Source organism: Mauremys reevesii, linkage group 9 (genome assembly GCF_016161935.1).
Source record: "Mauremys reevesii isolate NIE-2019 linkage group 9, ASM1616193v1, whole genome shotgun sequence".
NCBI lineage: Eukaryota > Metazoa > Chordata > Testudines > Geoemydidae > Mauremys > Mauremys reevesii.
Genome location: NC_052631.1, coordinates 7,374,049 through 7,395,310, shown reverse-complemented (window position 1 = coordinate 7,395,310; position 21,262 = coordinate 7,374,049). Strand labels below are relative to the sequence as shown.

The window sequence follows — 21,262 nt, the reverse complement described above, 5'->3', positions numbered from 1 at the left end:
AGGCAGCGGCCCGAGGCGAAAATGACGCTACCTCTAGCAGCTCCTGGGCCTCCCTACCCCGGCTGCTGCTAGCTCCCAGAGCCGACACAAGGCACCTGATACCAGTGATCAGGGCAGGCTTTTCCTGGGAGATCAGACTGGGACTGAGCCTCTCACAGCCTCTTCCGCCGGGACAGGATGGGCCTTTACCCTTGCAAGTGAGAGCTTGTGCCCAGAAAACCTTTTAGACCGCGTGCAACCGTTCCCCCAAAATACCTACTCAGACATTTAAATCCTTATTGAAGCCAACAAAGGCTGGAGTCAACAGAAAATGCCCTAACTGCCTAAAAAGCTGCTGGGGGAACTACCCCCTCCCCCCAATTTTCTAACATACAGGTAGGGAGCAGCAGAGTAGTAAAATCCCCCAGAAAAGGGTGAGAGCAGCAGAGCTGGGTGTATTTTCAACAGGGCTGCACTCTTACCAAGGGGCTCACAAACAGGGTAGAACTTAGGTGGGCCACATGTGGCAGGAATCAGAGGATAGAAGGCTGTGGGTAGAGTCATGCAATAGTTACAGAGCCCACCACAGGGCTGTATGCAGGTTTTTTTTTAAAGCAGGTGTCTCCTGTCTTTACCCCGGGATGGAACATACTGCCCAAGGCAACCACTGAAAATGTACCATTGCAACAGCCCCAGGAGACATTTCCAAAATGCTAATCCAGTAATTAAAAACTAGCCCCCAAAAGTAAACAAATGTTAAAATTAAGAGAAGACTGATTCCCCCACCCACTTCCAGGATAAAGACGCCAGCTACGAGGAGTCTCACTCCAGCACATCTGATGTCCATAAAGGAAGAGGGAGAGCAGGGCTGCAACACCTGGTACTGAGAGTCCAAGGCCAACCCCACAACCAGCTAGAGCTGCTAAGGCAATCCAGTAGCAGGGGTGACTGCTTGCTGGAGAAAGGTGCTAGGTACAAGTGCAGACTGACAGTGAAGCCCTTATATTGAGCACTAAGGCACAGTGGGTCTGAGCTCACCCATAAAGGGCAAGATGGGTCCTAGTTGAGACTGAAGACTTCATCGCATGTTTACTAGCACTCAATCCAACCCCATCCCTGTGTCTAGCACAAGAAGGCACATGGGAGCAGTCAGGCTGCTATCAAAACCCCCTGACTCTAGAGAATGGCTCCCCTCCAGCCTGCTGCTTCCTTTCTTAGGATCTTTTGTAGCACTGAGGTTGCAATTGACACTCAGCAGAGCACTAGGCTTTGTGGAGGCAGCGCACGGTGCTTTGATGGAAACTCTTCCCAGTGGGCCTCAGGAAGCTAGGTTCATCCTAACATCAAGTCCCAGCAGTCTTGGGCAGCTCAAGCCATTACCGTAACATTTTACCCTTCTCAGCACTAGCTGTCCCAGCAGGCTGAAAAGGGCCTGTTGGTTTTCCCAGCGCTATGTCTCTTCACTGTATGGCCACTACCCTGGCAGCTGCTGACCATACATTTACTACTGACGTTGCTGCAAGGACAATTTGAAGGTGCCACATACTCTTGCCATAAAAAAATAAAACCCTGGAATGTCACAGCAAGTGTGCCAAGAACAATTTCACAAGCAACCTGGACCTGACTGGAAGGCAGGGACATGACAAAGGCTACCCAACCCCTGCTTTGGTATGTTCTGGAAGAAGAGCCTCAGCTCCTTAGCTAAGCTAGCCCTGGTCCAGGAGGAACTGAGGGAGGGTTCCATGGGCAGCAGTCCTGCTCCAAGGGTGACAGATGACTGCCAGCAAAGGAGGGTGGGAGGGAGGGAGAGAGAGAGAGTTACCATTGCCATAAAAGCTTTCAGAGCTTGGGGAGTGAGTAGGGCCTGCCTCATGCTAACGAGCAGAGACCAAGCACCAAGACTCCTTGCAGATGGTAACTTTAGAAAAAGTTCTCCCCCACTAGTTCATCCAGCCACACACAAGCTACAGCATCCTCAGCATCACCCCACCACCTATTCCTGTGCCTGTTTGTAACACCCCACCCTTCTAGTAGGAGTAGCCAAAGAATTCTTTGCTCATGATATGCTCCTGCAGAGGCTCCTGGCACGATGTTCTTTGCGCAGAAGAGGGAGGGCTGGATCTTTTCCCTCCCCCTCATTCAGTCCTTTAGCAAGAACTGAATAATCAAACTCCCCTTTCATAGCACAGCTGCTGACTGGAAGCAGAGATTGTGCAGGAACTGTAACCAGTCCCTCTTGCCCAAATTCACTATCAGTAGAAAGGACCATAAAGAAACACCTTGGAAACCAGCACCTGGAATCCACTAGGGAAATAAGAGTTCCAAGGCCATCAAGTTCTGGTTTTATTTACACTGCAACCTCTGGGCTGAGGAACAGGGAGTTTGACTCCGTGCTCAATAACTTACCTTGCAATGTACAGTATTTGATCATTTAAAAAGAAATGAAAGATAGGGTGGTAGCTGGGATGGACCTAGCCTAGTCCTGCATGGAGAGGCTTTAGCTGGGAGAAGGGTGCAGGGGTTGGTGCAGTAGTTAAGTTTGGTAGAAGCTTGTGTGCAGGCAAGATCTTGTCCCTGTCTGAATCACAGCGGCCCACTACTCTGCCAAACAGCACAAGCCCTTGGCTCTTACTGACTGCAGCTTAGGGACAACAAAAGCAAAGCCTGCCAAGGATTTCCAAGGGCCCTTAGCAAGAAGCAGGGCCTGTTCAACAGCAGCAGCAGCTCCCCCACTCCTTAGCAGGGCAGGGACAGGAGCACAGGGTCAGGCCAGGAAGAAAAGTGTTCCTAAGAGGGTTTGACTAGTGTTTGGCAGGTAAAAATGACTGAAAAGCCAGGAGGCGGCAGCTCCTCTCCGCAGAGGGCTTGAGAGGCCTTTCCCAGCACCATACATGGTTTAAGTTAAAATTGCAGGGGGGGGGGGGGTGTCTCTCTCTAAACTCCATCCCTCTTCGCAGAAGAGCAGCTCAAGGTGCAACAGGTAGCAGCACTCAAGCCCAGTGTTCCCTGCGCACTCAGTGCACCAATCCTCCGCTAGCCGCAGAGACTGGCTGAGCTGGCAGCACTGGGCAGGTGGCAGAGGAGAGGACGTGCTCAGAGCAGATAGTACCCACTCTGCACCCCTCCCCTCGTTCCGCAGCTTTAGACTCCCCCTCCCCCCATCACTTTGCTGTCCATTCACCCCTGCCCAGCAGAGGCCTGGTGCAGCTCTCGAGGCAGGAGAGAGGGCACATCCCATACCCCACAAACACCTCTGCAGTTCTGGGGGGAGGGTAGCAGATGGCACAGCTGACAGTCCATGGGGTGCAAGTGGTGTCCCACTGGGCGCCTTTCAGATGGGTATTGAGGCCGCTGCACTTCCCCACTCCAGCCAGCTCTCACAGTTTGGGTGCCTCCTTTATAGAAAGCCCTCCTTCCGGAACTGCTCCTGCAGGATGTCCCTGTACTCATCGAAGCCGCCCTCAATGCGCGTCACGGTAGCGTTCTCACACACCCACAGCTCCTTGCACAGCAGGCGAATGAAGCACTCGTCGTGGGACACCAGGATCACACCGCCCTGAGAGTGAGGTGCAAAGAGAAAGTGCTTTACACCAGAGGGGCAGGAAACAGCCCAGCTCTAAATAGCTACTTGAATACTATGGGGAAGGGCCATGTGTCTTGCAAGTCTGCTGACCCCACGGCTTAGAGGCCAAGAGAGTCAAAGGCCTGTGCTGATACCACAGGGGTGGCCCGAGTGTAGCTCTTGGCCCCTCAGCTCATGGAAAGGCAGACCACAGGTCCGGGCACAGAAAACAGCATCATACAAATGTAAGGCTAGAAGGGACCTCAAGGAGTCATCGAGTACAGCCCTGCACTGAAGCAGGACCAAGTAAACCGAGGTCACCCCAACAGGTGTTTTCTAACCTGCCCAAAAAACCTCCACAATCTCCTTGGGAAGCCAATTCCAGAGGTTAACTACCCTTAAAGTTAGAAAGTATTTTTTTACTATCTAACCTAAATCTCCCTTGCTGCAGATTAAGCCTTTACTTTGAATTTCACCTTGTTGATTTCAGACCAATTTTCCAGTTTGTCAAGGTCATTTTGAATTCTAATCCTGTCCTCTAGAGTGCTCACCCCCCTCCCAGCTTGGTGTCATCGGCAAATGTTATAAGCATGTCCTCCACTCCGTTAGCCAAGTCACAAATGAAACTATTGACTTAGTTTCCAGACCTCTGTGGGCCCCACTGGATACATCCTCCCACTTGACATCGATCCAATAGCCAGGCTGCATTGCATACTGGAACCTCCGGTCTCCGTCTATTGCAGAATGGGCCCACTGGGAACTCCTACTTTACATGCTACAAGCAGGCAGGAGGGACAAAGGGGGGGTAATGGGGAACTAAAGCTACTTCCAGCCTGGCTCGGGCCCCTCACCTTTCCTCCTGGGAGATCTGGGGCCAAGGCTGGCAGGGAAAATGCACAGTCTGGGGAAGGGTTGTGTGTGTAGTGAGAAGAGGCTTGACTCTGGCTTTTCACTACACACACACAACCCTGGGCCTACAGCTAGAGTTTGCCACTGGCCACCCAGACTTACGGCGAGATTCTGTCACTGCCCTCAGCTTTGCCTGAACAAGCTGTAGCTTCTCTTTTGAAGTAGGAGGATTTTGAGTTAACCTGTCAAGTTATTACCGTAAACAAGAGATTGTGACGGGCCCATCTCTCATGCTGGCGAACAGGAGTTCATCCCCATGAAGACATCACAAAATATGGCACAAGTGGCATCTTTGCCTACTACTGGAACAGTACAATGTGCTAGAGGCCAGGCTGAAGTGAAGTGTGCTGGCAGAGCACGGGGATACCCGGACCTAGAAGAGGGGGTGCAGTGGGTCCAGATATCTCAGAGTTGGAGGAAGGGGCCGATCTCTGGCTGGCTCTTACTGGTCAGCCACTTTCCTGGGCACTAAAAGAAGAACTACCTGTTTGTCAAGGGAAGTCTGAAACAAGCCAAGTGACAGGAAGCACAGAGTCAAGGTGGAAATGCACCATGTTCTCCACTGGCCAGGATCATTTGGGGCCACTTTAACTATTCTTAGTGGCTGCCACTGGGCTAGGATGCTGCAGGGAGCGTCAGACCCAGGAGAGCCTTACCTGGAATTTATTCAGCGCTTTTGCCAGGGCCTCAATGGTCTCCATGTCCAGGTGGTTTGTCGGCTCATCCAGGATATAGAAGTTGGGACTGGAAGGAGAGGAAAGAATCAGCAACTCAGCATCCCACTGGAAGAGGCCCGTGCAGAGCCTGCAGTGCAGTCACCTTCTGGCATTACCGTCAAGAACAACGGGCCCCCTGTTAGCGGGGCTTGAGCAAGGACTCACGCTGGACAGGAAAGCCCAGCGTATTGGTCATGCCGCTCAGAACGCAATAGAAGGGCTGCACATGGCAGTGTCTCTTGTCCCCAAGTGGCTGCTCTGCCCAGTCCCATGTGTGGGCTATAGGGACCCCTATTTCCCAAGAATGTAACTGTGGACTGAGCCCAAAAGGGTAATGACAAGAGCAAGCTGCATGCCTGTCTCCATGCCTAGCTCCCTCAAGGTGACCATGCTTCCCCAGAAAGCCCCAGGGCATTGGGTCTCCTACTCAGCCAGAGCCAGTAAGAGACCCTCAGCATCTCTGCTTCCTCCCTAAAACAAACAGGACCCAGGGACAGAGCCGTGTCGCTAACAGCAGCAGGAGCAACGTCTGGGAGAGAATTACCAGGGCATGGTCATCTGGGCAAATGCCACTCGGCTCTTCTGACCTCCCGACAGGCTGGCGACAGGGCGGACGGCCAGCTCCCCCGAGACTCCATAGCTTCCCAGCTGGTGACGATACTCCTCCTCTGTCTTCCCTGAAACAGCGCATAGGGAGCATGTCACAACCCAGCCCTGGCCTGCAGGCATTAGCCCCCAAGATACTAACTCAGAGCTTCCAGTCAGCCAGGAGTCACACAAGACCTTGTGCGCTCAGCAGCAAGCTGGACCTAGGTTCTGCACCAAGCCCCCCGGAATCTATGGTGCTCAAGTGCAGGAAGAGGGAAATGCAGCAGCAGAATGGAGGAAATTCACAGAGGCTTCAATATGAACTTGAGTGACACAATCAGGACAGGGGCTCCAGGGTACTGGCTGAGATGAAATTCAAGTGACAATGTTCCTAAATTCAATGGTGCATATTTTTTTATACAAGGTAAAACTACATCAGAGAGGAGGAAGCTGGAGGTTTTGGCAGCTGGGAGAGGAGCAATTGGGGCTTTTGCTGCTAAAATGATCAGCAGCTAAATAGTCTACAATGCTGATGCACAACTCTGAAACCTAACAACAACAATCACTTCCCATGGCTCATTTCAGGCTGTCTGCAGTGTTAGACATCCCTGCAGCACTCACACTGTGACACTACCCGAACTTTTCAAGCCAGGTATCAGAGAGCCTGCAGCTCCTGTGAGGTGGGGAAATATTAGGCAAGGAAAGAGGATGACCCCAGAGCACTGCAAGCGGTGGTTGGTTCTCTAGGCAGGAGCTCCTATCTGCATCCAGGGGAGGCCTCCCCAATGCATCAATGCTGCTCCTTGCTTGGCAGAAGGCGCCAGCTCTCCTTGTCCCAGGAGGCAAGACATCAAATGTAGGTCTCACCTGGCACCACCAAGTGCCCAGAGTCAATGCCCATGGAAGTCTGATGCTCACCTGGGAACCTCTTGGCCAATAACTCTACAGCACTGATGTTTAAGTCCAGCTGGTCCACGTGGTGCTGACTGAAGTAGCCAATTTTCAGGTTCCTGCCAAGCCAGAGAAGAGAAGCCATTATAGGCAGCGCTACCCAGAGCTCCTCTGGCCCCACCCACTTGCTGCCAAGAGCGAGACAGGCGTCAGGAAGGGAAGGTGTGTGCAAGTGTGGGGGGCGAAAGAGTGGGGAGGTTTGCCTTTCCCAGGGATTGGGGACCTGGCTGCTACACGACAGCTTAGAACTCTTGGCCACTGGTAACTGGGGAAACATGTTAATGCTGGTCCCCTCAAGCCACCAGAGATGTCAGGAGGTGGCTCCAGGGCAGAAGGAGCAGCCTTTCTGGGGACCCACCCATAGTGCTTTTGGGGAAGTGGCCGATAATCCATGCTCCCTCCAGCCCTCTGCAAATGGGGGGCAATTTCCCACAATCCCCTCTGCCTTTGAAAGTCCAGAGACCTCTTGGCCCTTACTCCACCATCCCCCCCAACCCCTCCCCATGGGCTAAAGCCAAGCAATAGCAACGCAAGCTGTACCTGTGTGCGTGTCTAATCCCTCGAACAGGTGCCAGGTCTCCCATCAGGATCTTTAACATGGTTGACTTGCCAGCTCCATTCTCCCCGACCTGGGCAAAGAAGCAATTGAGAGACTAGGTCCCACAGGGACCACACTGGGGCCCCAAAACTGGACTGGACTTTGGGGGTGGAAGGTATAATTGACCATCCCCCATTACCACTGTCCAGGGCCCTCCTCCACACCAAGCGGGGCTAGCCACAGGACAGCAGACACTGCAGCAATGCAAGGAGATCCACAGCCCCAGCTGGCCACAAAAGGGTTATTTGCCACACTCCAGCTGTGATCCCCTTGTACGACATCTGTCTCAACTGCCCAAATCCTACTTCTAGGGCCTGCCAGGTCTCTCCTGAAGCATCCTCTTGAGGCCCCACCCCAGCTAGAAGACCAGGTCCCCAGTACGTACCACACAGATCCGGGACTCCAGGTCAGCTGAGACAGAGAGGCTACGGAAAATGCAGTGACTTGGGTTGTAGCTGAAATCCACTTCATCCAGCTGCAGGATTGGGGGAGAGAATTTCTCAAAGCCATCAGGGAACCTGTAAGGGGGTGGGGTGGGGAGAGGAAAGCCCAGGGAGGTGAATACAACAGGCAAGGGGAGAGGTAGCCAGGGGAAGCACAACACCTGAAATGGAGGAATACCCACACACCGTACGAGGCAGGGTGAGGGCAGGAAAGGACGTTGCTTACTACACGCCTGGGATAGGGAAGTCGTTCAGCACAGAACCCCACCTGCCTGCCGTGTGCACCCATCACGGCTGTATCTGGCCCACCCAATCCATCTTCCCTGGACCTGGATCCGTGCCCCCACCATGAGAATGATGCAAGCAAACAAGAAAACAGTAGGATTTATGTGCATGCCTAGGCCTGATACCAGGGAAGGCGGAGTGGAGGGCAACCCAGGGAGATGGCACCAGATTCTGCAGCCTTGACAGTGCCATGTTTTACAGAGCACACTCCCAGTAACAGGACCTGGGAGGCAGGAAGCTGTGGGTCTGAGGCTGCTAGTCACCAGTACAGGGAACCAAGCTACCGGTTCCTCACGACGGGCTCTGTGGTCACTTACTTCATCATCACTTCAGACTCTTTGTCCACAGGTTTCAGCTCCGGCCTAGGAGAAGAAGAAACTTGTCACTCGGAGCTGGGATATTGCTGTACCAGGACAGTGCCTCCTCCCCACATGCCATGCAATTCCCTGAGCTGGGGTGGAGTGGGGGGCCTTTTGCCCCAGGGCAGGGGGTCGGGAGTACGTCAGTGACATCCCCAGCCACATACTCTACAACCATCCAGCCCCATACAGTCATCCCAGGTAGCCTCAGAGACAGGATGGGAAGCAAAGAGGAGATGAACCCTTGGGAAACTGACCACATAGGTCAGACGACCCCCTTCAAAAGAGCAGACCCTATGTCTGGTCAGCCAGAGATCGGCTGTTTCTGGGTCCAGAGCCATTCCCAGCCCCCAGAACCAGCCCCGTCAGCCTAGAGAAACTCCACTGTGTTTCAGGCCCATGTGGAACCACTGGGAAAGGCTCTCAACACCTTCTCCTTACTCCAGTAGGATTAGGTGCTTTACCACCTAAAGCGTGCGTAGAGCGTGCCTACCACCTGGCCAAGTGGCATGGTTTAACTGCATGGCACGGTCTCAGCCCCTCCCCAGCTGTGCCAGTGGTGCAGTCCACTCGCATGCCACTGCTTCCCCTCCCCCAAACGAGGGGCAGGACCAAGCACTCACAGCTTCTCCAGCAGCTTGAGTTTGCTCTGCACTTGGGACGCCCGGTTTGCATTATAGCGAAATCGATCAATGAAGACCTAGGAGAGAACAGAACATCAGAGTCCCCTAGCCCCAGGTGGTACCAGCCGCTAACCTCTGCCCACTGCTAAGGCCCCACCTCAGAGCTTGTCCTCCTACAGTGGGAGCTGAGCTGAGCTATGGGCCAGATCCCCCTCTAAAGCCAGAGCGACACGGAGGGTCCAGGGTGAGGCCAGCCTGAGAACAGTCTATGGCTGTCAGTATGAAGGAGGACTAGAGATGCTCCCCCTAGGAGTCCCTCCATGGCCCCCCACTGGCAACCGCCAGAGCCACACTACACGCAAATGAGTTCTGTAAACTGGCTCCTCTGCTGGAGGGACTCCCAGAATGGTACAGTGATGCTCCTCTCACAGGACATGATCACATCCACGCCATCACCTCTGTACCTGGATATGTTCCCGGTACTGCTGCTGGGCCTCATACTCGCGCTGCTGGTTCTTCAGCCGCTCCTCTTTGATCTTCATGAAGTTCTCAAAGTTGCCCCGGTAGGTCTCGAGACGCTGCGAGTGCAGGTGGATGATGTCAGTGGCCACAGCATTCAGAAAGTTCCGGTCGTGGGACACCACTAGGATGGTTGACTGCCAGGTCTAGAGGAGAGAGTAGCAGGGAGGCCTGAGCCAAGGCATTAATTGACCCCAGGGGAGCTTCATACAGCTAATGGGGAACTCCAGCCTGTGCCATAGGGGCCCATATCCCATGGCTACTGCCTATCAAACCATTAGGGAGTAATCTCCACTCCAAGGGTGCATCACCAAAGAACCAGTGATCTTAGACAGCAGCCTGCCACAGGTCATGGTACCCTTTTGCCATCCTCACCTACCTGCAGATAGTTCTCCAGCCACAGAATGGCCCTCACATCCAACATGTTAGTAGGCTCTGAAAGGGAACAGAAAAGGGACAGGGATCAGGGGATTCGGCCCTCACAAAGGATGGAAAACACCAAGCTGACAAGAACATGCAAAGCTACCACATGATCCAGAACTAGGACCACTGGAAAGGGGACTGTTACAGTAGTGCCCAGAGAATCATGGGAACAATGTACCGGGCACTGCATACACCCACAGGATGAGAGTCGGACAAGATGCAACAAGCGGCTGCAACAAACAGGGAAAATCTGGTGGCTCCCAACTTGCATAGTTGGCAGGTTTCAAGTCACCTTTGGTAATAAACACAAATACTAACACCTTCAGAGCCCTTGAACAAGCCAACATCTGCTCCAGAGCGGAGAGGCTTTCCCCTGTGACTCAAACTGGGACCATGAGGCAGATGAGTGGGATTCCTGTGTGTGCAGAGTGCTATAGGAGCAGTGCCCATGGTGAGCCCGGGGGTGCTGCGCTGCAGGGTGTGATGTAGGTGACTCAGCAGTGGGCACTCTCCCCTCTAAGCCATTGCTAGGGCATGGGGGTCAGAGCCAGCACACACAAAGTGTATAACTGAGGTCTAGAGCATTGGGAGTTAACCCCAGTGTCTTGGCCAAACCAACTTGGGGAGCTGCATTCTGCCTCATTTCTCCTGGGGAAGGGATCCAGCTGTTGCACCCTGGTGGCTTTGCTAATTGCTGGGAACCTGGTTCCACTCCTGAGACTGGGGAAAGGATCATTCCGGGGAGAATGCTGCAGCAGAGTCTAGGTACTAAGTGACCTGCCTTCAGGGCTCCATCATCGTGCCAGAGCTCTGGCCATCTCCCACCCAGAGATCACCCGGCCAGCCGAGATCAATGGCCAGGGAGGAAGAGGGGACAGGATAAGCTATTTGACTTCCTCAGATGTCTGGACTCCTCTGGTGAGCCAGTACACAGGGGTCTCACTGTGCCACAAGCAGCAAGGCATCTCCACAGCCCTGGCAGCACCAGGTGAACAGCTGCACATTCACTCGGGATATGCAGCCAAAAAGCCACACCAGGCCTCCCATTCCCAGCAAGGGCATTCAGAGCATCCCACAAGGCCACAGCTCAGAGATGAGAAGAGATTCATGGCGTTCACTTACCATCAAGCAGAAGAAGATCCGGTCTGAGAGAGAGTCGGGGGGAGAGGGGGGAAGGAGGAGGAGAGAGAACAGTTAATACCGGGTGTCTGTTTAAATATGAGTAGATCTACTGTAAGATAGAATTGAATTAAAACTTTGTTACCCTGCCAGGAGAGGCTGGGACCAGAGTAGCTGGGGGCTCCCCCCACAGCCAGTACTGCCCTGCTCCCTTGCTGGCTGAGCAAGTGTGCGCTAACCCAAGGGAGCTCCTGGGCTCTGCGATCACGGAGTCTAGCCTACTTTAACAGAGATGAACTGAGTGTAAAAAGATCAAATATGGACCATGCTGAGACCTACCTGGCAAAAAGGGCCCTGGCTAAGGCCAGCCTCATTCTCCAGCCTCCGGAGAACTCTCTGAGTAGAGAAAAAGCCACATACAGGAGGCATCAGAGCTCAATACAGAACCACCCTGACTTAGCTCATCCACAAGAAAGCCTCACCCATAAGCCACCCTGTTCTCTCACCCCATGACCCCTCCACAGCAGATGCGCCAGGGCTCACCACCACCTGGGGAAGGAGGTGCCCTTTAAACTCTGCTGTCACCCCAGAGAGAGCTTGTCACTGCTGCAGGGGTGAGATGCAGCAGGCCCTGGCTCAGCAGTTACGAGGGGCAGCAAAAACTCGCCATGATGTGCCAGCTGCTGAACTTGAGAGCAGCATCACACAACGCTGGGTTGCTCTGTGCCCTGCCACATTTGCAGCAGCCTGATTCAAGAGGGAAACAGCCAAGCCCTCCCAAAGGGCATACCAGCTGCTGTTACAGCCGCTCCAGGCCACCCCCCACGGCAACAGCAAGGGGGACGCCAGTGACCAACAGAGCACCCGGCAGCGCCCAACATTCAGTTTGATGCCTCTAGCCTGGCAAGAGAGAAGCAGTGGGTCGGGCAGCCCAGGCCCCTCCGTGCCTAGGGCAGGGAGGAATCTACCCAAGCACAGACACCTTGATGCACGGACCAGAGGAGACTTACTTGGTTGTCTGTTGCTGCATCTTTGCACTGAAGCCCAGCCCAGCAAGAATGACAGATGCCCTGTGGGGAAGAGGAGAGAGAGGCCCCTGAAATGCACTTGACAGCTACGTGTAACTGCCTGCAGCACAGGGCTCAGAACCCAAGATAAGTGCTGCAATGGAGACTGCTGTGGTATTGAAAGGATGCTGCAAGATTCTGGGCCCAGCAGAAACCCTCTCCTGCCCAACAGCAGCAGCCACACTGGGAATCCCAGCTTCTCAACAAGGCACAGGATGGTTTTGACATGACGTTCTGGGGTTTGAAATCAGACACTGACTCCAGGGCACTGGCCCAGAGCCAAAGAAGTCCAGCCCTGCCTCTCAGGCCAGCATAACGTTCAGTTTCCATCACCTACAACAGTCATGGAAACATCTCCCAGCTGGTCACCTTCTGGGAAGTCCCAAAGGCCCAGTGGAGCACCATTAGTCTAGTCACTAGAGGGTAAGAAAGCCTGACCTTCCCCAAAATCTCTGGGGTGCCCCAGCTGCTCCTGTCCCAACCTCTCCCAGCTGCAGAGAATGAGGCAGGAGCAGTGGCTACAAGAACCTCCAGCCCATTTGTTAGATTCCATGGCCAGGTAAGGACATCCCACTGATAAAGAGTCTATGCCTTGAATCCTGGAGTCCATGTCCACCAGTCTAAATACCCATCTCCTAATTAGCCAACACCTCAGGCTGGCTGAAGATAGCCAAGGGCAGACCCCATGCCAGCTCAGAAAGGGGACTCGTCTTACCTGGCTGGCGCCTTGTCTGCCTCTATCTCTTCCAGCTTGGCGTAGATTTCTGACAGTCTGTCACCTTCTGTACCTTGTCCCCTGGTAGGAGACACAAGGGCAGCATAGGGAATTCTTGTATGGCCAGGGTTTAAAAATCGGCTCTCAGGTTGTGTGCACCTAGGCTGGGGGAGAAGGCAAGCGGGGAGGCTCATCTAAGCAGAACTCCAGTTCCTGGGGTAGCTCCATTCCTACTGGAGCTTTAATCTGAACAAGACCAGCCCCAGCGAGAAGAGACAGAGAGGAGAACCCTGGCAAAGCCACTGGCCGACCCTAGGGCTCGATTTCAGTGCTAGCACGTGGCAGGGGAAAGCAGTGGTCTCTCAGGGACACTAGACTCAGGCACTAGGAGTGAGACTGGAAGCCTAGGCTCAGGCAAGACTGGAACCCTAGGGCATCGTCTACACGTCAGTGTCTCACTTGCCAGCGTTGATCCTGGCTGTCAGCTCCCTCTCCTCCTGCAGCAGGCTCTCGCGGGTGGTGTCGCACTCCAACACGCTCTGCAGAGCTGGCGTCTCATCCCCTGCCACCTCCTGCTCCACGTGGAGGATGCTGATGTGCGAGGGGACGCGCAGGCTGCGGCTGGCCAGCATCTTCAGCAGAGTGGTCTTGCCCAGCCCATTCCTGCCCACCAAGCCATAGCGCCGGCCAAACGCCAGGTTCAGGTCTGCACCTGTTAGCAGGACACTACGGCAAGAGAACAGACCGATATCTGGTCAGCCTGACAGTTCACCTGCAAGGACACAGCAGCAGCGCTTCCACTGGATGGGAACTTCATGAAAGCTCCTGCCAAAGCCAGAGGGAGGACAAGCCCCCACACAGTAGCATTCAATCCTGACCTGTTGCATCTTCCCCACCTCCCCTTATTCCAGTCCAGGCAGCCCCGCAATCCTATCCCACCACCTCCCCTATTCTAGGGTTCCACCCCACACACTGCGACCACTGTATGTCAATCTTCCCCCACCTCACCCCCTCCTATCCCAGCCTCCCCCGGGTCCTTCCCACCCCACAGGGACTCACCGCTCACCGAAGGACACGTCGAAGTTCTCGATGCGCACATCGTATGACTTGTTCTTGCCCGATGACTCCATGCGAGTCTCCTTCTTGCTGGATGCCTGGCTAGCAGATGCCTCCTCCAGGACCCTGCAACCAGACATGAAAGAAAATAGAGCTTCAGTGTGGGGAAGCCCGGGAGCACATCAGGCTCCGCAGAGAGCCACACATCAGTGCGATCAGAGCCTGCCCTCCAGCCACATGCACACTCACAGTAGGCCAGCAGGGTTCAGGGAATCCCGCTCTGTCCTCTTGTTCTGCTTGGCCTTCAGTTTGGCTTCTGCCTTCTCCAGCTTCTTGGCATTCACCATCTGGGAAACAAGGAAGGGCATTCAGAAAAGAGCAGGAATGACCATCAGGGGCCTGAAACAACTGACTCGAGTAAAAGGGAAGAGCCTAGTTAGGAGGGAAAAATCCCTGATGGGTGGAGATTTCGAGGAGCGAGGGTCAATTATTTAGGTGGGACACGAGGGTGAGACTAATAAGGTGCGGATGGCACGAACGGGCATTTCAGGGTCACAGTTCTAGCTGGGACCTGTTTGGACAAATCCTTGGAGAATCAATTACCTGTGGGGAATAATCTTACCCTGGGGTGGACGACAAACTAGATGGGATCTAACCATTTGCTCTTCCCCCAGGTCTCATTTTTTTGATTCTAGGAACCTAAGAGTCTCCTAGTCTCTTCTGTCAATTCACTGTCTCTAACACTCCTCCCACCTCAGCCCACCCTCCCCACCACTCACTCCGCCCCATTAACCATTCCACCTAGCCAGTAAGATGGGCCTTTGGCAGATAGATACTAACTCCAGCTACATGGTTAATAAGTCTGTCTGGGGTTCCAATATTTAATCAATTCATAGATTTTAAGGCCAGAATGGCCCACTGTGATCATCCAGTCTGAGCTCCTGTAGGTCACAGGTCAGGGGACCTCCCTTAATTTATTTCCTGCTTCCAGTCCAACAGCTGTGGTTGTACTCGTGCATATTTTCTAGAAAAGTTATTTCTAATCTGAAGATGTTTAGTTACAACTTCCAGCCTTTGGATCTTGTTGTACTGATATTTGCTAAATTGAAGAGCCTTTTATCATCCAATTTCTGTTCCCCACATATGTACTTCTAAGATGTGATCAAGTCACCTCCTCTTTGTTAAGCTAAATAGATGGAGCTCCTTGAGTCTAAGGCAGTCCAATCCTTTAATCATTCTCATGGCTCTTCTCTGAGCCTTCTCCAATTTATCAACATCCTTATTGAATTAATTGATATCAGAAATGGACACAGCATTCCAGTACTGGTTGCACCAGTGCCAAATAAAAAGGTAATATCACCTTCCTGCTTGAGAGTCTTTATACATCCAAGGATCACATTATTTTGCCCATAGCATCACACTGGGAGTTCACGTTCAGCTGATTATTCACCATGACCTCCAAGTCCTCCACCCTCCCGAGTCACTTCTTCTCAAGACAGAGTCTTGTATCCTGTAAGCATGGCCTATACTCTTTCTTCCTAAATGTACAACTTTACATTTGGCTGTACTGAAACACAATTGCACCCAGCACACCGAGCGATCCTCTTCCTTATTTACTACTCCCCGCTCCCAATCTTTGTCTCATCTACAGATTTTTGTCATTAACGATTTTATTTTTTCCTCCAGGTCATTGACAAAAATATTAACTAGCTTAGAACTGATCCCTGTGGGACCTCACTAGAAACACATATGCCCAGTGATGATTCCCCATTTACAATTACATTTTGAGACCTATCCGTTAGCCAGTTTTTAATCCATGCCCTGTTAATTTTAAACTGTTCTAGTTTTTTAAATCAAAATATGCGGTACCAAGTCATACCCCTTGGAGAAGCCTAAGTATATTACATCAACACTGATATTACCTTTATCAACCAAACTTGTTATCCCATAAAAAACGGTATCAAGTTAGTTTGACAAGATCTATTTTCTATAAAGCCATGTTGATTGGTATTATTACCCTCTTCTAATTCTTTATTGACTCCTCTATCAGCTGTTCCACTAATCTGCCCAGGATCAGTGTCAGGCTCCCAGGCCTACAATTCCCTAGGTAATTCTGTTTACCAGATCAAGACCCAGCAGCCCCACACATAAAAGTGAAGGTGTGAACAGAGAGAAAGCAATGTCAACATCTTAAGAGAAAGCCCCACTCCCCAACCTATTGTGTGGATGCATGTGTACGAAAGCAAGACCCTTCCAGCATCTTGAGCAATGCAGCGGGCAGGCTGGTAACAGCATGAGCGGGACATATCCCCTTCTTACTTACTGAGTTCTGGTCTCTCTTTAGCAATAGTGTCGGCAACAGGTCCACGCCAGAATCTGCAATCAACAAGAAAGGCACAGTAACACTCAGCCTCTCTCTCTCCAGCACCTTCTGCCAAGGCAAGCTCAGTGCTTAATACAAATCTACCCAGCTCCCTGGCAGGAAAATTAATAATCTATTTTACAGATGGAGAGAGGTGAAATGACCTGCCCAAAAAAATCACACGGCAATTGAGTAGCAGAGCTGAGAATAGAATTCAAGTCTTTATTCCTAGTTCTGTTCTTGCCATTAGAGCTCTGTCTCAAAGACCACCACTCTGCAGGATGAGCTCCTCAGCATTCCAAGGAGGGAGTCTCATTCCAATCCATAAACTCCAGGGTTTAATAAACTTCCCACCACAATGATGCTTCTGTTGGAAGGAGCACATCAGGAGGGAGACTGTCCAGTCAGATGAGCAGCTCAGGCACTTAAGGTCAATTCCCTAGGAGCAAGGGCTGCTCAGTGTTCGTTACTTACCATAGTTGTCTGTGATCTTGGAAAGCTGAATAGGTGCATCCAGCAGCACCTGGCTGCATCCCCGTGAGTTTTCCTCATCTCTGTAACATACAGAAGAGTCAAGGAGTAAGGTGCCAAGATACCATCCTCTCCTGCAATATTCCCATCTACCACACACTTCCCCAAATGAGTCTCAGATGCTGCCCAAAGTTATTCTTTGTCACCCCGTTTTACATCTTCATTCCATGCATTCCAAATGCTGACACTTGTCAGCACAGCTCCAAAGTAAAATGCAGGCTCCAACACATCACAAGACCCAGAGCTCACCTGCTCTCTCACCGCCTTGGCCCCAGGCCTATTTCCAGATCCTTGCACTGAGACCTAAGAGCCTCCCACCACGTCACTCGACAGAGAATACTTACAGGTGGAGGGTGTTGTACATCCTCTGGCAGATATCCCGGATGTCCTCATCATCTTTGGAGTCTCTGGACACTTCCTGCAAGAGCTCTCCCACTGCTTCAAACAGATCATCCACAGACTCAAAATCTGCACTGCCACTATGCAGGATGCCTGCAAGAGGAAAGAGACAAGCCACTGAGCAACAAGTCCCAAATAATCCCAACCCAAATAACAGCCAGTGTCACGGGCTCAGCACATCATCATCCTAACAACTCCACTGAGCAACAAGGATCATTCTGGGCTTAAGGTAGTGGGCTGGGACTCTAGCGCTAATCGAAGAAACCAAATAAGAGCTATGAGTTCAATTCCAGGCTCTGCCACAAGTGTCCTGTGTGACCATGCATAAATCACTTTGGCCCAGATCCTCAAAGGGATTTAGGCTCCTCACTGACATCAAAGCCAATAGGAATGAGGTGCCTTAGTGTCTCTGTGCCTCAGATCCCCAGCATGGGATCAGACTCCCTCTCTCACAGGAATTGAGAATAATTTCATTAATATTTGAAAGGCTCAGACTAGGCCGCTGGGGGCTGTAGAAGCACCTAGATAATCAGACCTCCCCACTCAGACACCAGGGTTTGAAGCCTCCCCACAAGCAGCAAGTCTTCTGATGAGGGGGGAGGGATAGCTCAGTGGTTTGAGCATTGGCCTGCTAAACCCAGGGTTGTGAGTTCAATCCTTAGGGGGCCATTTAGGGCAAAAATTTGTCTGTGGATTGGTCCTATTTTGAGCAGAGGGTGTGGACTAGATGACCTCCTGAGGTGAGGTCCCTTCCAACCCTGATATTATATGATTTCATTAATGATCTGGAGGATGGCATGGACTGCACCCTCAGCAAGTTTGCAGATGACACTAAACTGGGAGGAGTGGTAGATACACTGGAGGGCAGGGATAGGATACAGAGGGACCTAGACATATTATAGGATTGGGCCAAAAGAAACCTGATGAGGTTCAACAGGGACACGTGCAGAGTCCTGCACTTCGGACAGAAGAATCCCATGCACTGCTACAGACTAGGGACCAAATGGCTGGGCAGCAGTTCTGCACAAAAGGACCTAGGGGTTACAGTGGACGAAAAGCTGAATATGAGTCAACAGTGTGGCCTTGTTGCCAAGAAGGCTAATGGCATTTTGGGCTGTATAAGTAGGGGCATTTCCAGCAGATCGAGGGATGTGATCATTCCCCTCTACTCAGCACTGGTGAGGCCTCATTTGGAGTACTGTGTCCAGTTTTGGGCCCCACACTACAAGGATGTGGACAAATTGAAGAGAGTCCAGCGGAGGGTAACAAAAATGATTAGGGGGCTGGAGCACATGACTTATGAGGAGTGGCTGAGGGAACTGGTATTGTTTAGTCTGCAGAAGAGAAGAATGAGAGGGGATTTGATAGCTGCTTTCAACTACCTGAAAGGGGTTTTTAAAGAGGATGGAGCTCGGCTGTTCTCAGTGGTGGCAGATGACAGAACAAGGTCTCAAGTTGCAGTGGGGGAGGTCTAGGTTGGATATTAGGAAACACTATTTCACTAGGAGGGTGGTGAAGCACTGGAATGGGTTCCCTAGGGAGGTGGTGGAATCTCCTTCCTTAGAGGTTTTTACGGTCAGGCGTGACAAAGCCCTGGCTGGGATGATTTAGTTGGGGTCGGTCCTGCTTTGGGCAGGGGGTTGGACTAGAACCGCCTGAGGTCCCTTCCGACGCTGACAGTCCGTGACTCTAGGAGCAGGGCAGCCAGCCCGGGACTGAATCTCCGCGCTGCGGCCGGAGGGCGCAGGGGTCCCGCCGAGCGGGGCCGCTCCAGAGGCTCAGTCTCCGGGGAAGGCACCAGCACGCCCCGGTGTCTCAGCCCGGCTCCCCCGCGCCAGGCAGGGAAGGAGCCTGCGGGCCCCACTCGGGGGCTGGGGACGCTCCAGACCAGGGGGAGGGCAGCGGCGCCCGCCTCCCCTCAGAGCCGCGGGGCGGCGGCCGGGCGCCCCGGCGAGAAGCGGGAACCGCCGCCGAGACACCGGGCAGGGCCCCCCCCAGCCCCCCCACCGCCCTCTCACCGGTCACGTAGGCGAACACCTCCCCGTCGAGCTCGGGGAACTCGCTGCGCAAGATCTCGGCGCAGGAGGCCATCGCCGCGCAGCCCGCCCGGCCCCGGACCAGCCGCCACCGGCCCACGCAGTCCTGGAAAAGGGGGAAGCGCGGGGCACGCCGGGAAAAGCTCCGCCGCGCGCGGGGGCTGCCGGGAAATCGAGTCCGGGACAAGCCGCAGCGCGAGGGACGGCGGGATAGGGAGCCCCACGCATGCGCCTCTACCTGGGGCGCGCCGTTCTCGAAGTTCCCGCCAGGACAGGAGAGGCGCATGCGCAGTGCGTGAAAGCGGGGTTGGGGCGGGGCTCTAGAGTAGGGAGCAGAGCATAGAGGTCAAGGGGCGGGGCAATGAGGTGGTTGCCCCGCCCCCCTGCTGATGGGGTGATGGCTGCTGGGAACAGCCCACCCCGGGTAGCTTGGGGGAACCAGGTGGCGGGATCCCAACCCCCAGGGGTGCTGGGGACTGCGGGCCTCCTACCCCCCACCCCACCCCGCGTCAATGACTCTGCCCCGCTGGGGGCCCAGCACAGGGGTTCCCGAATCCCCCTTTGAAACTATTTCAGGCTCTGGTGACACCCCCCAAAAGTTACCCCGCCCCCATACCAGGCCACCCTTACGTCTGCACTGCTGCTGCTGGCGGCAGCGCTGCCTTCAGAGCCAGGCGCCAACCCAGCCACCACTGCTCTCCGGCCGCCCAGGGGGGCAATTCCACAACCCTCCTACAATCAGCCCGTGACCCCCTTTTGGATCAGGAAGCCCAGTTTGAGAAACGGGGCTCTAGGGGCTGCTGTCGTCCCTCAGTGCCCCTGCCCAGCGCTGGGTCTCTGGCAGTGATTGGCTGTGGTGCAGGTGAAGGAGTGGGGCACGCCCCAGCCTCTGGTACCATACATCAGGCTGAGACACACGCTGTGGCCCCCACAACACAGGGCCTGAGTTTATTCCACCCACAGGAGAACTGCACCCCTAGGAGCTGGCACCTGAGCGGGGCAAAGGGGCCAGGGAAGGCAGGCAGAAAAATAACTGTGAAGTAGGGCAGCCTGAACCAGCCATCTCAGGAGAGGGACAGACTACTGTACCTTATTTATTTCATGATGTGCTAGGCATTTCGCAAGCCTCTGTGAAACCAGCAGGCAGGGAGGATGAGTTGAGGGGCAGTGTTTTGTATTGACTGAAAGGGAGAATATTGGGGGGCAAGAGAGGAGGATGCCACAGTAATCAAGGACAGTGTAACAAAGGCCAGAACAAGAGATTTGGCTGCAGTAAGGAGCAGAAAAGGTGCCTCCCAAGATAATAACATCCAAACTAATGTTACTGAACTTATGTAACAGCAGCAAAAGTACTCGAAGGGTAACACAGGCATGCAGGCATCAAAGCAGCCACTCGAGACATCCTGAAACATTGATGTACACAGAGGAGCTGTTTGTTTTCTGACCATAGGTGCTGCCGCACCCTTTAGCTTGAAGTGGTTTCCATCATTACACAGCATTTACAGTTTGGTTCAATGGCTCACAGTACCCCCACTATACAAATTGCAGAGCGGTAGCTGTGTTAGTTAGAATCTCTTCCTCCCAACTATTCTTCACAGAGTTAGTGATGATTCATTCTTCCTATCCCTTTCTTGCTCCTTTAAAGGGTCTGTGGGCTATTGGAACCCATCTCTCCCCCCAGAAGCCCAGCTGTTTCAGAAGCAGATGTTGACCCAATAGCCACTTTCAACTCACTGTCTATAGCAATGATTTAAAATAGTCTAGTCCAATGCTTGCACTGCACTCACTACACTGGTATTTGGAAGCCTACAGATCAGCTCTGAGTGAGTTTCCTAGACCTGAAGAAGAGCTCTGTGTAAGCTCAAAAGTTTATTTTTCCTCATCCCCAGAAGTTAAAATACCACTTTCTCCTTCTCCCTCATTCCCTTCCAATCCTCGCTGAGGATGCTGGAAGGAGAGGCTGTGTGTATTTCTATCCAGCAAGGTTGCAGCTTTCTTCACCTTATGAGCTGCTAAGTGACA

At 53.1% G+C, this 21,262-nt stretch overlaps 1 protein-coding gene across 1 annotated transcript; it reads right to left on the bottom strand.

The window, feature by feature from the left end:
• Nucleotides 1-624: 624 nt before the first annotated feature.
• ABCF3 (ATP binding cassette subfamily F member 3) lies at nt 625-19,390 on the bottom strand. The gene is made up of 21 exons (XM_039487783.1): nt 19,223-19,390; nt 17,150-17,297; nt 16,749-16,828; nt 16,236-16,288; nt 14,162-14,259; nt 13,916-14,038; nt 13,316-13,582; nt 12,857-12,937; nt 12,085-12,144; nt 11,414-11,470; nt 11,078-11,100; nt 9,912-9,967; nt 9,478-9,678; nt 9,014-9,090; nt 8,349-8,393; nt 7,689-7,821; nt 7,246-7,334; nt 6,673-6,764; nt 5,711-5,843; nt 5,107-5,194; nt 625-3,535 (listed from the first exon to the last, which is right to left on the bottom strand). Exons 1-21 carry the CDS (start codon nt 19,293-19,295, stop codon nt 3,377-3,379), a joined length of 2,136 nt encoding a protein of 711 aa, XP_039343717.1. The 5' UTR covers nt 19,296-19,390; the 3' UTR covers nt 625-3,376.
• Nucleotides 19,391-21,262: the final 1,872 nt, after the last annotated feature.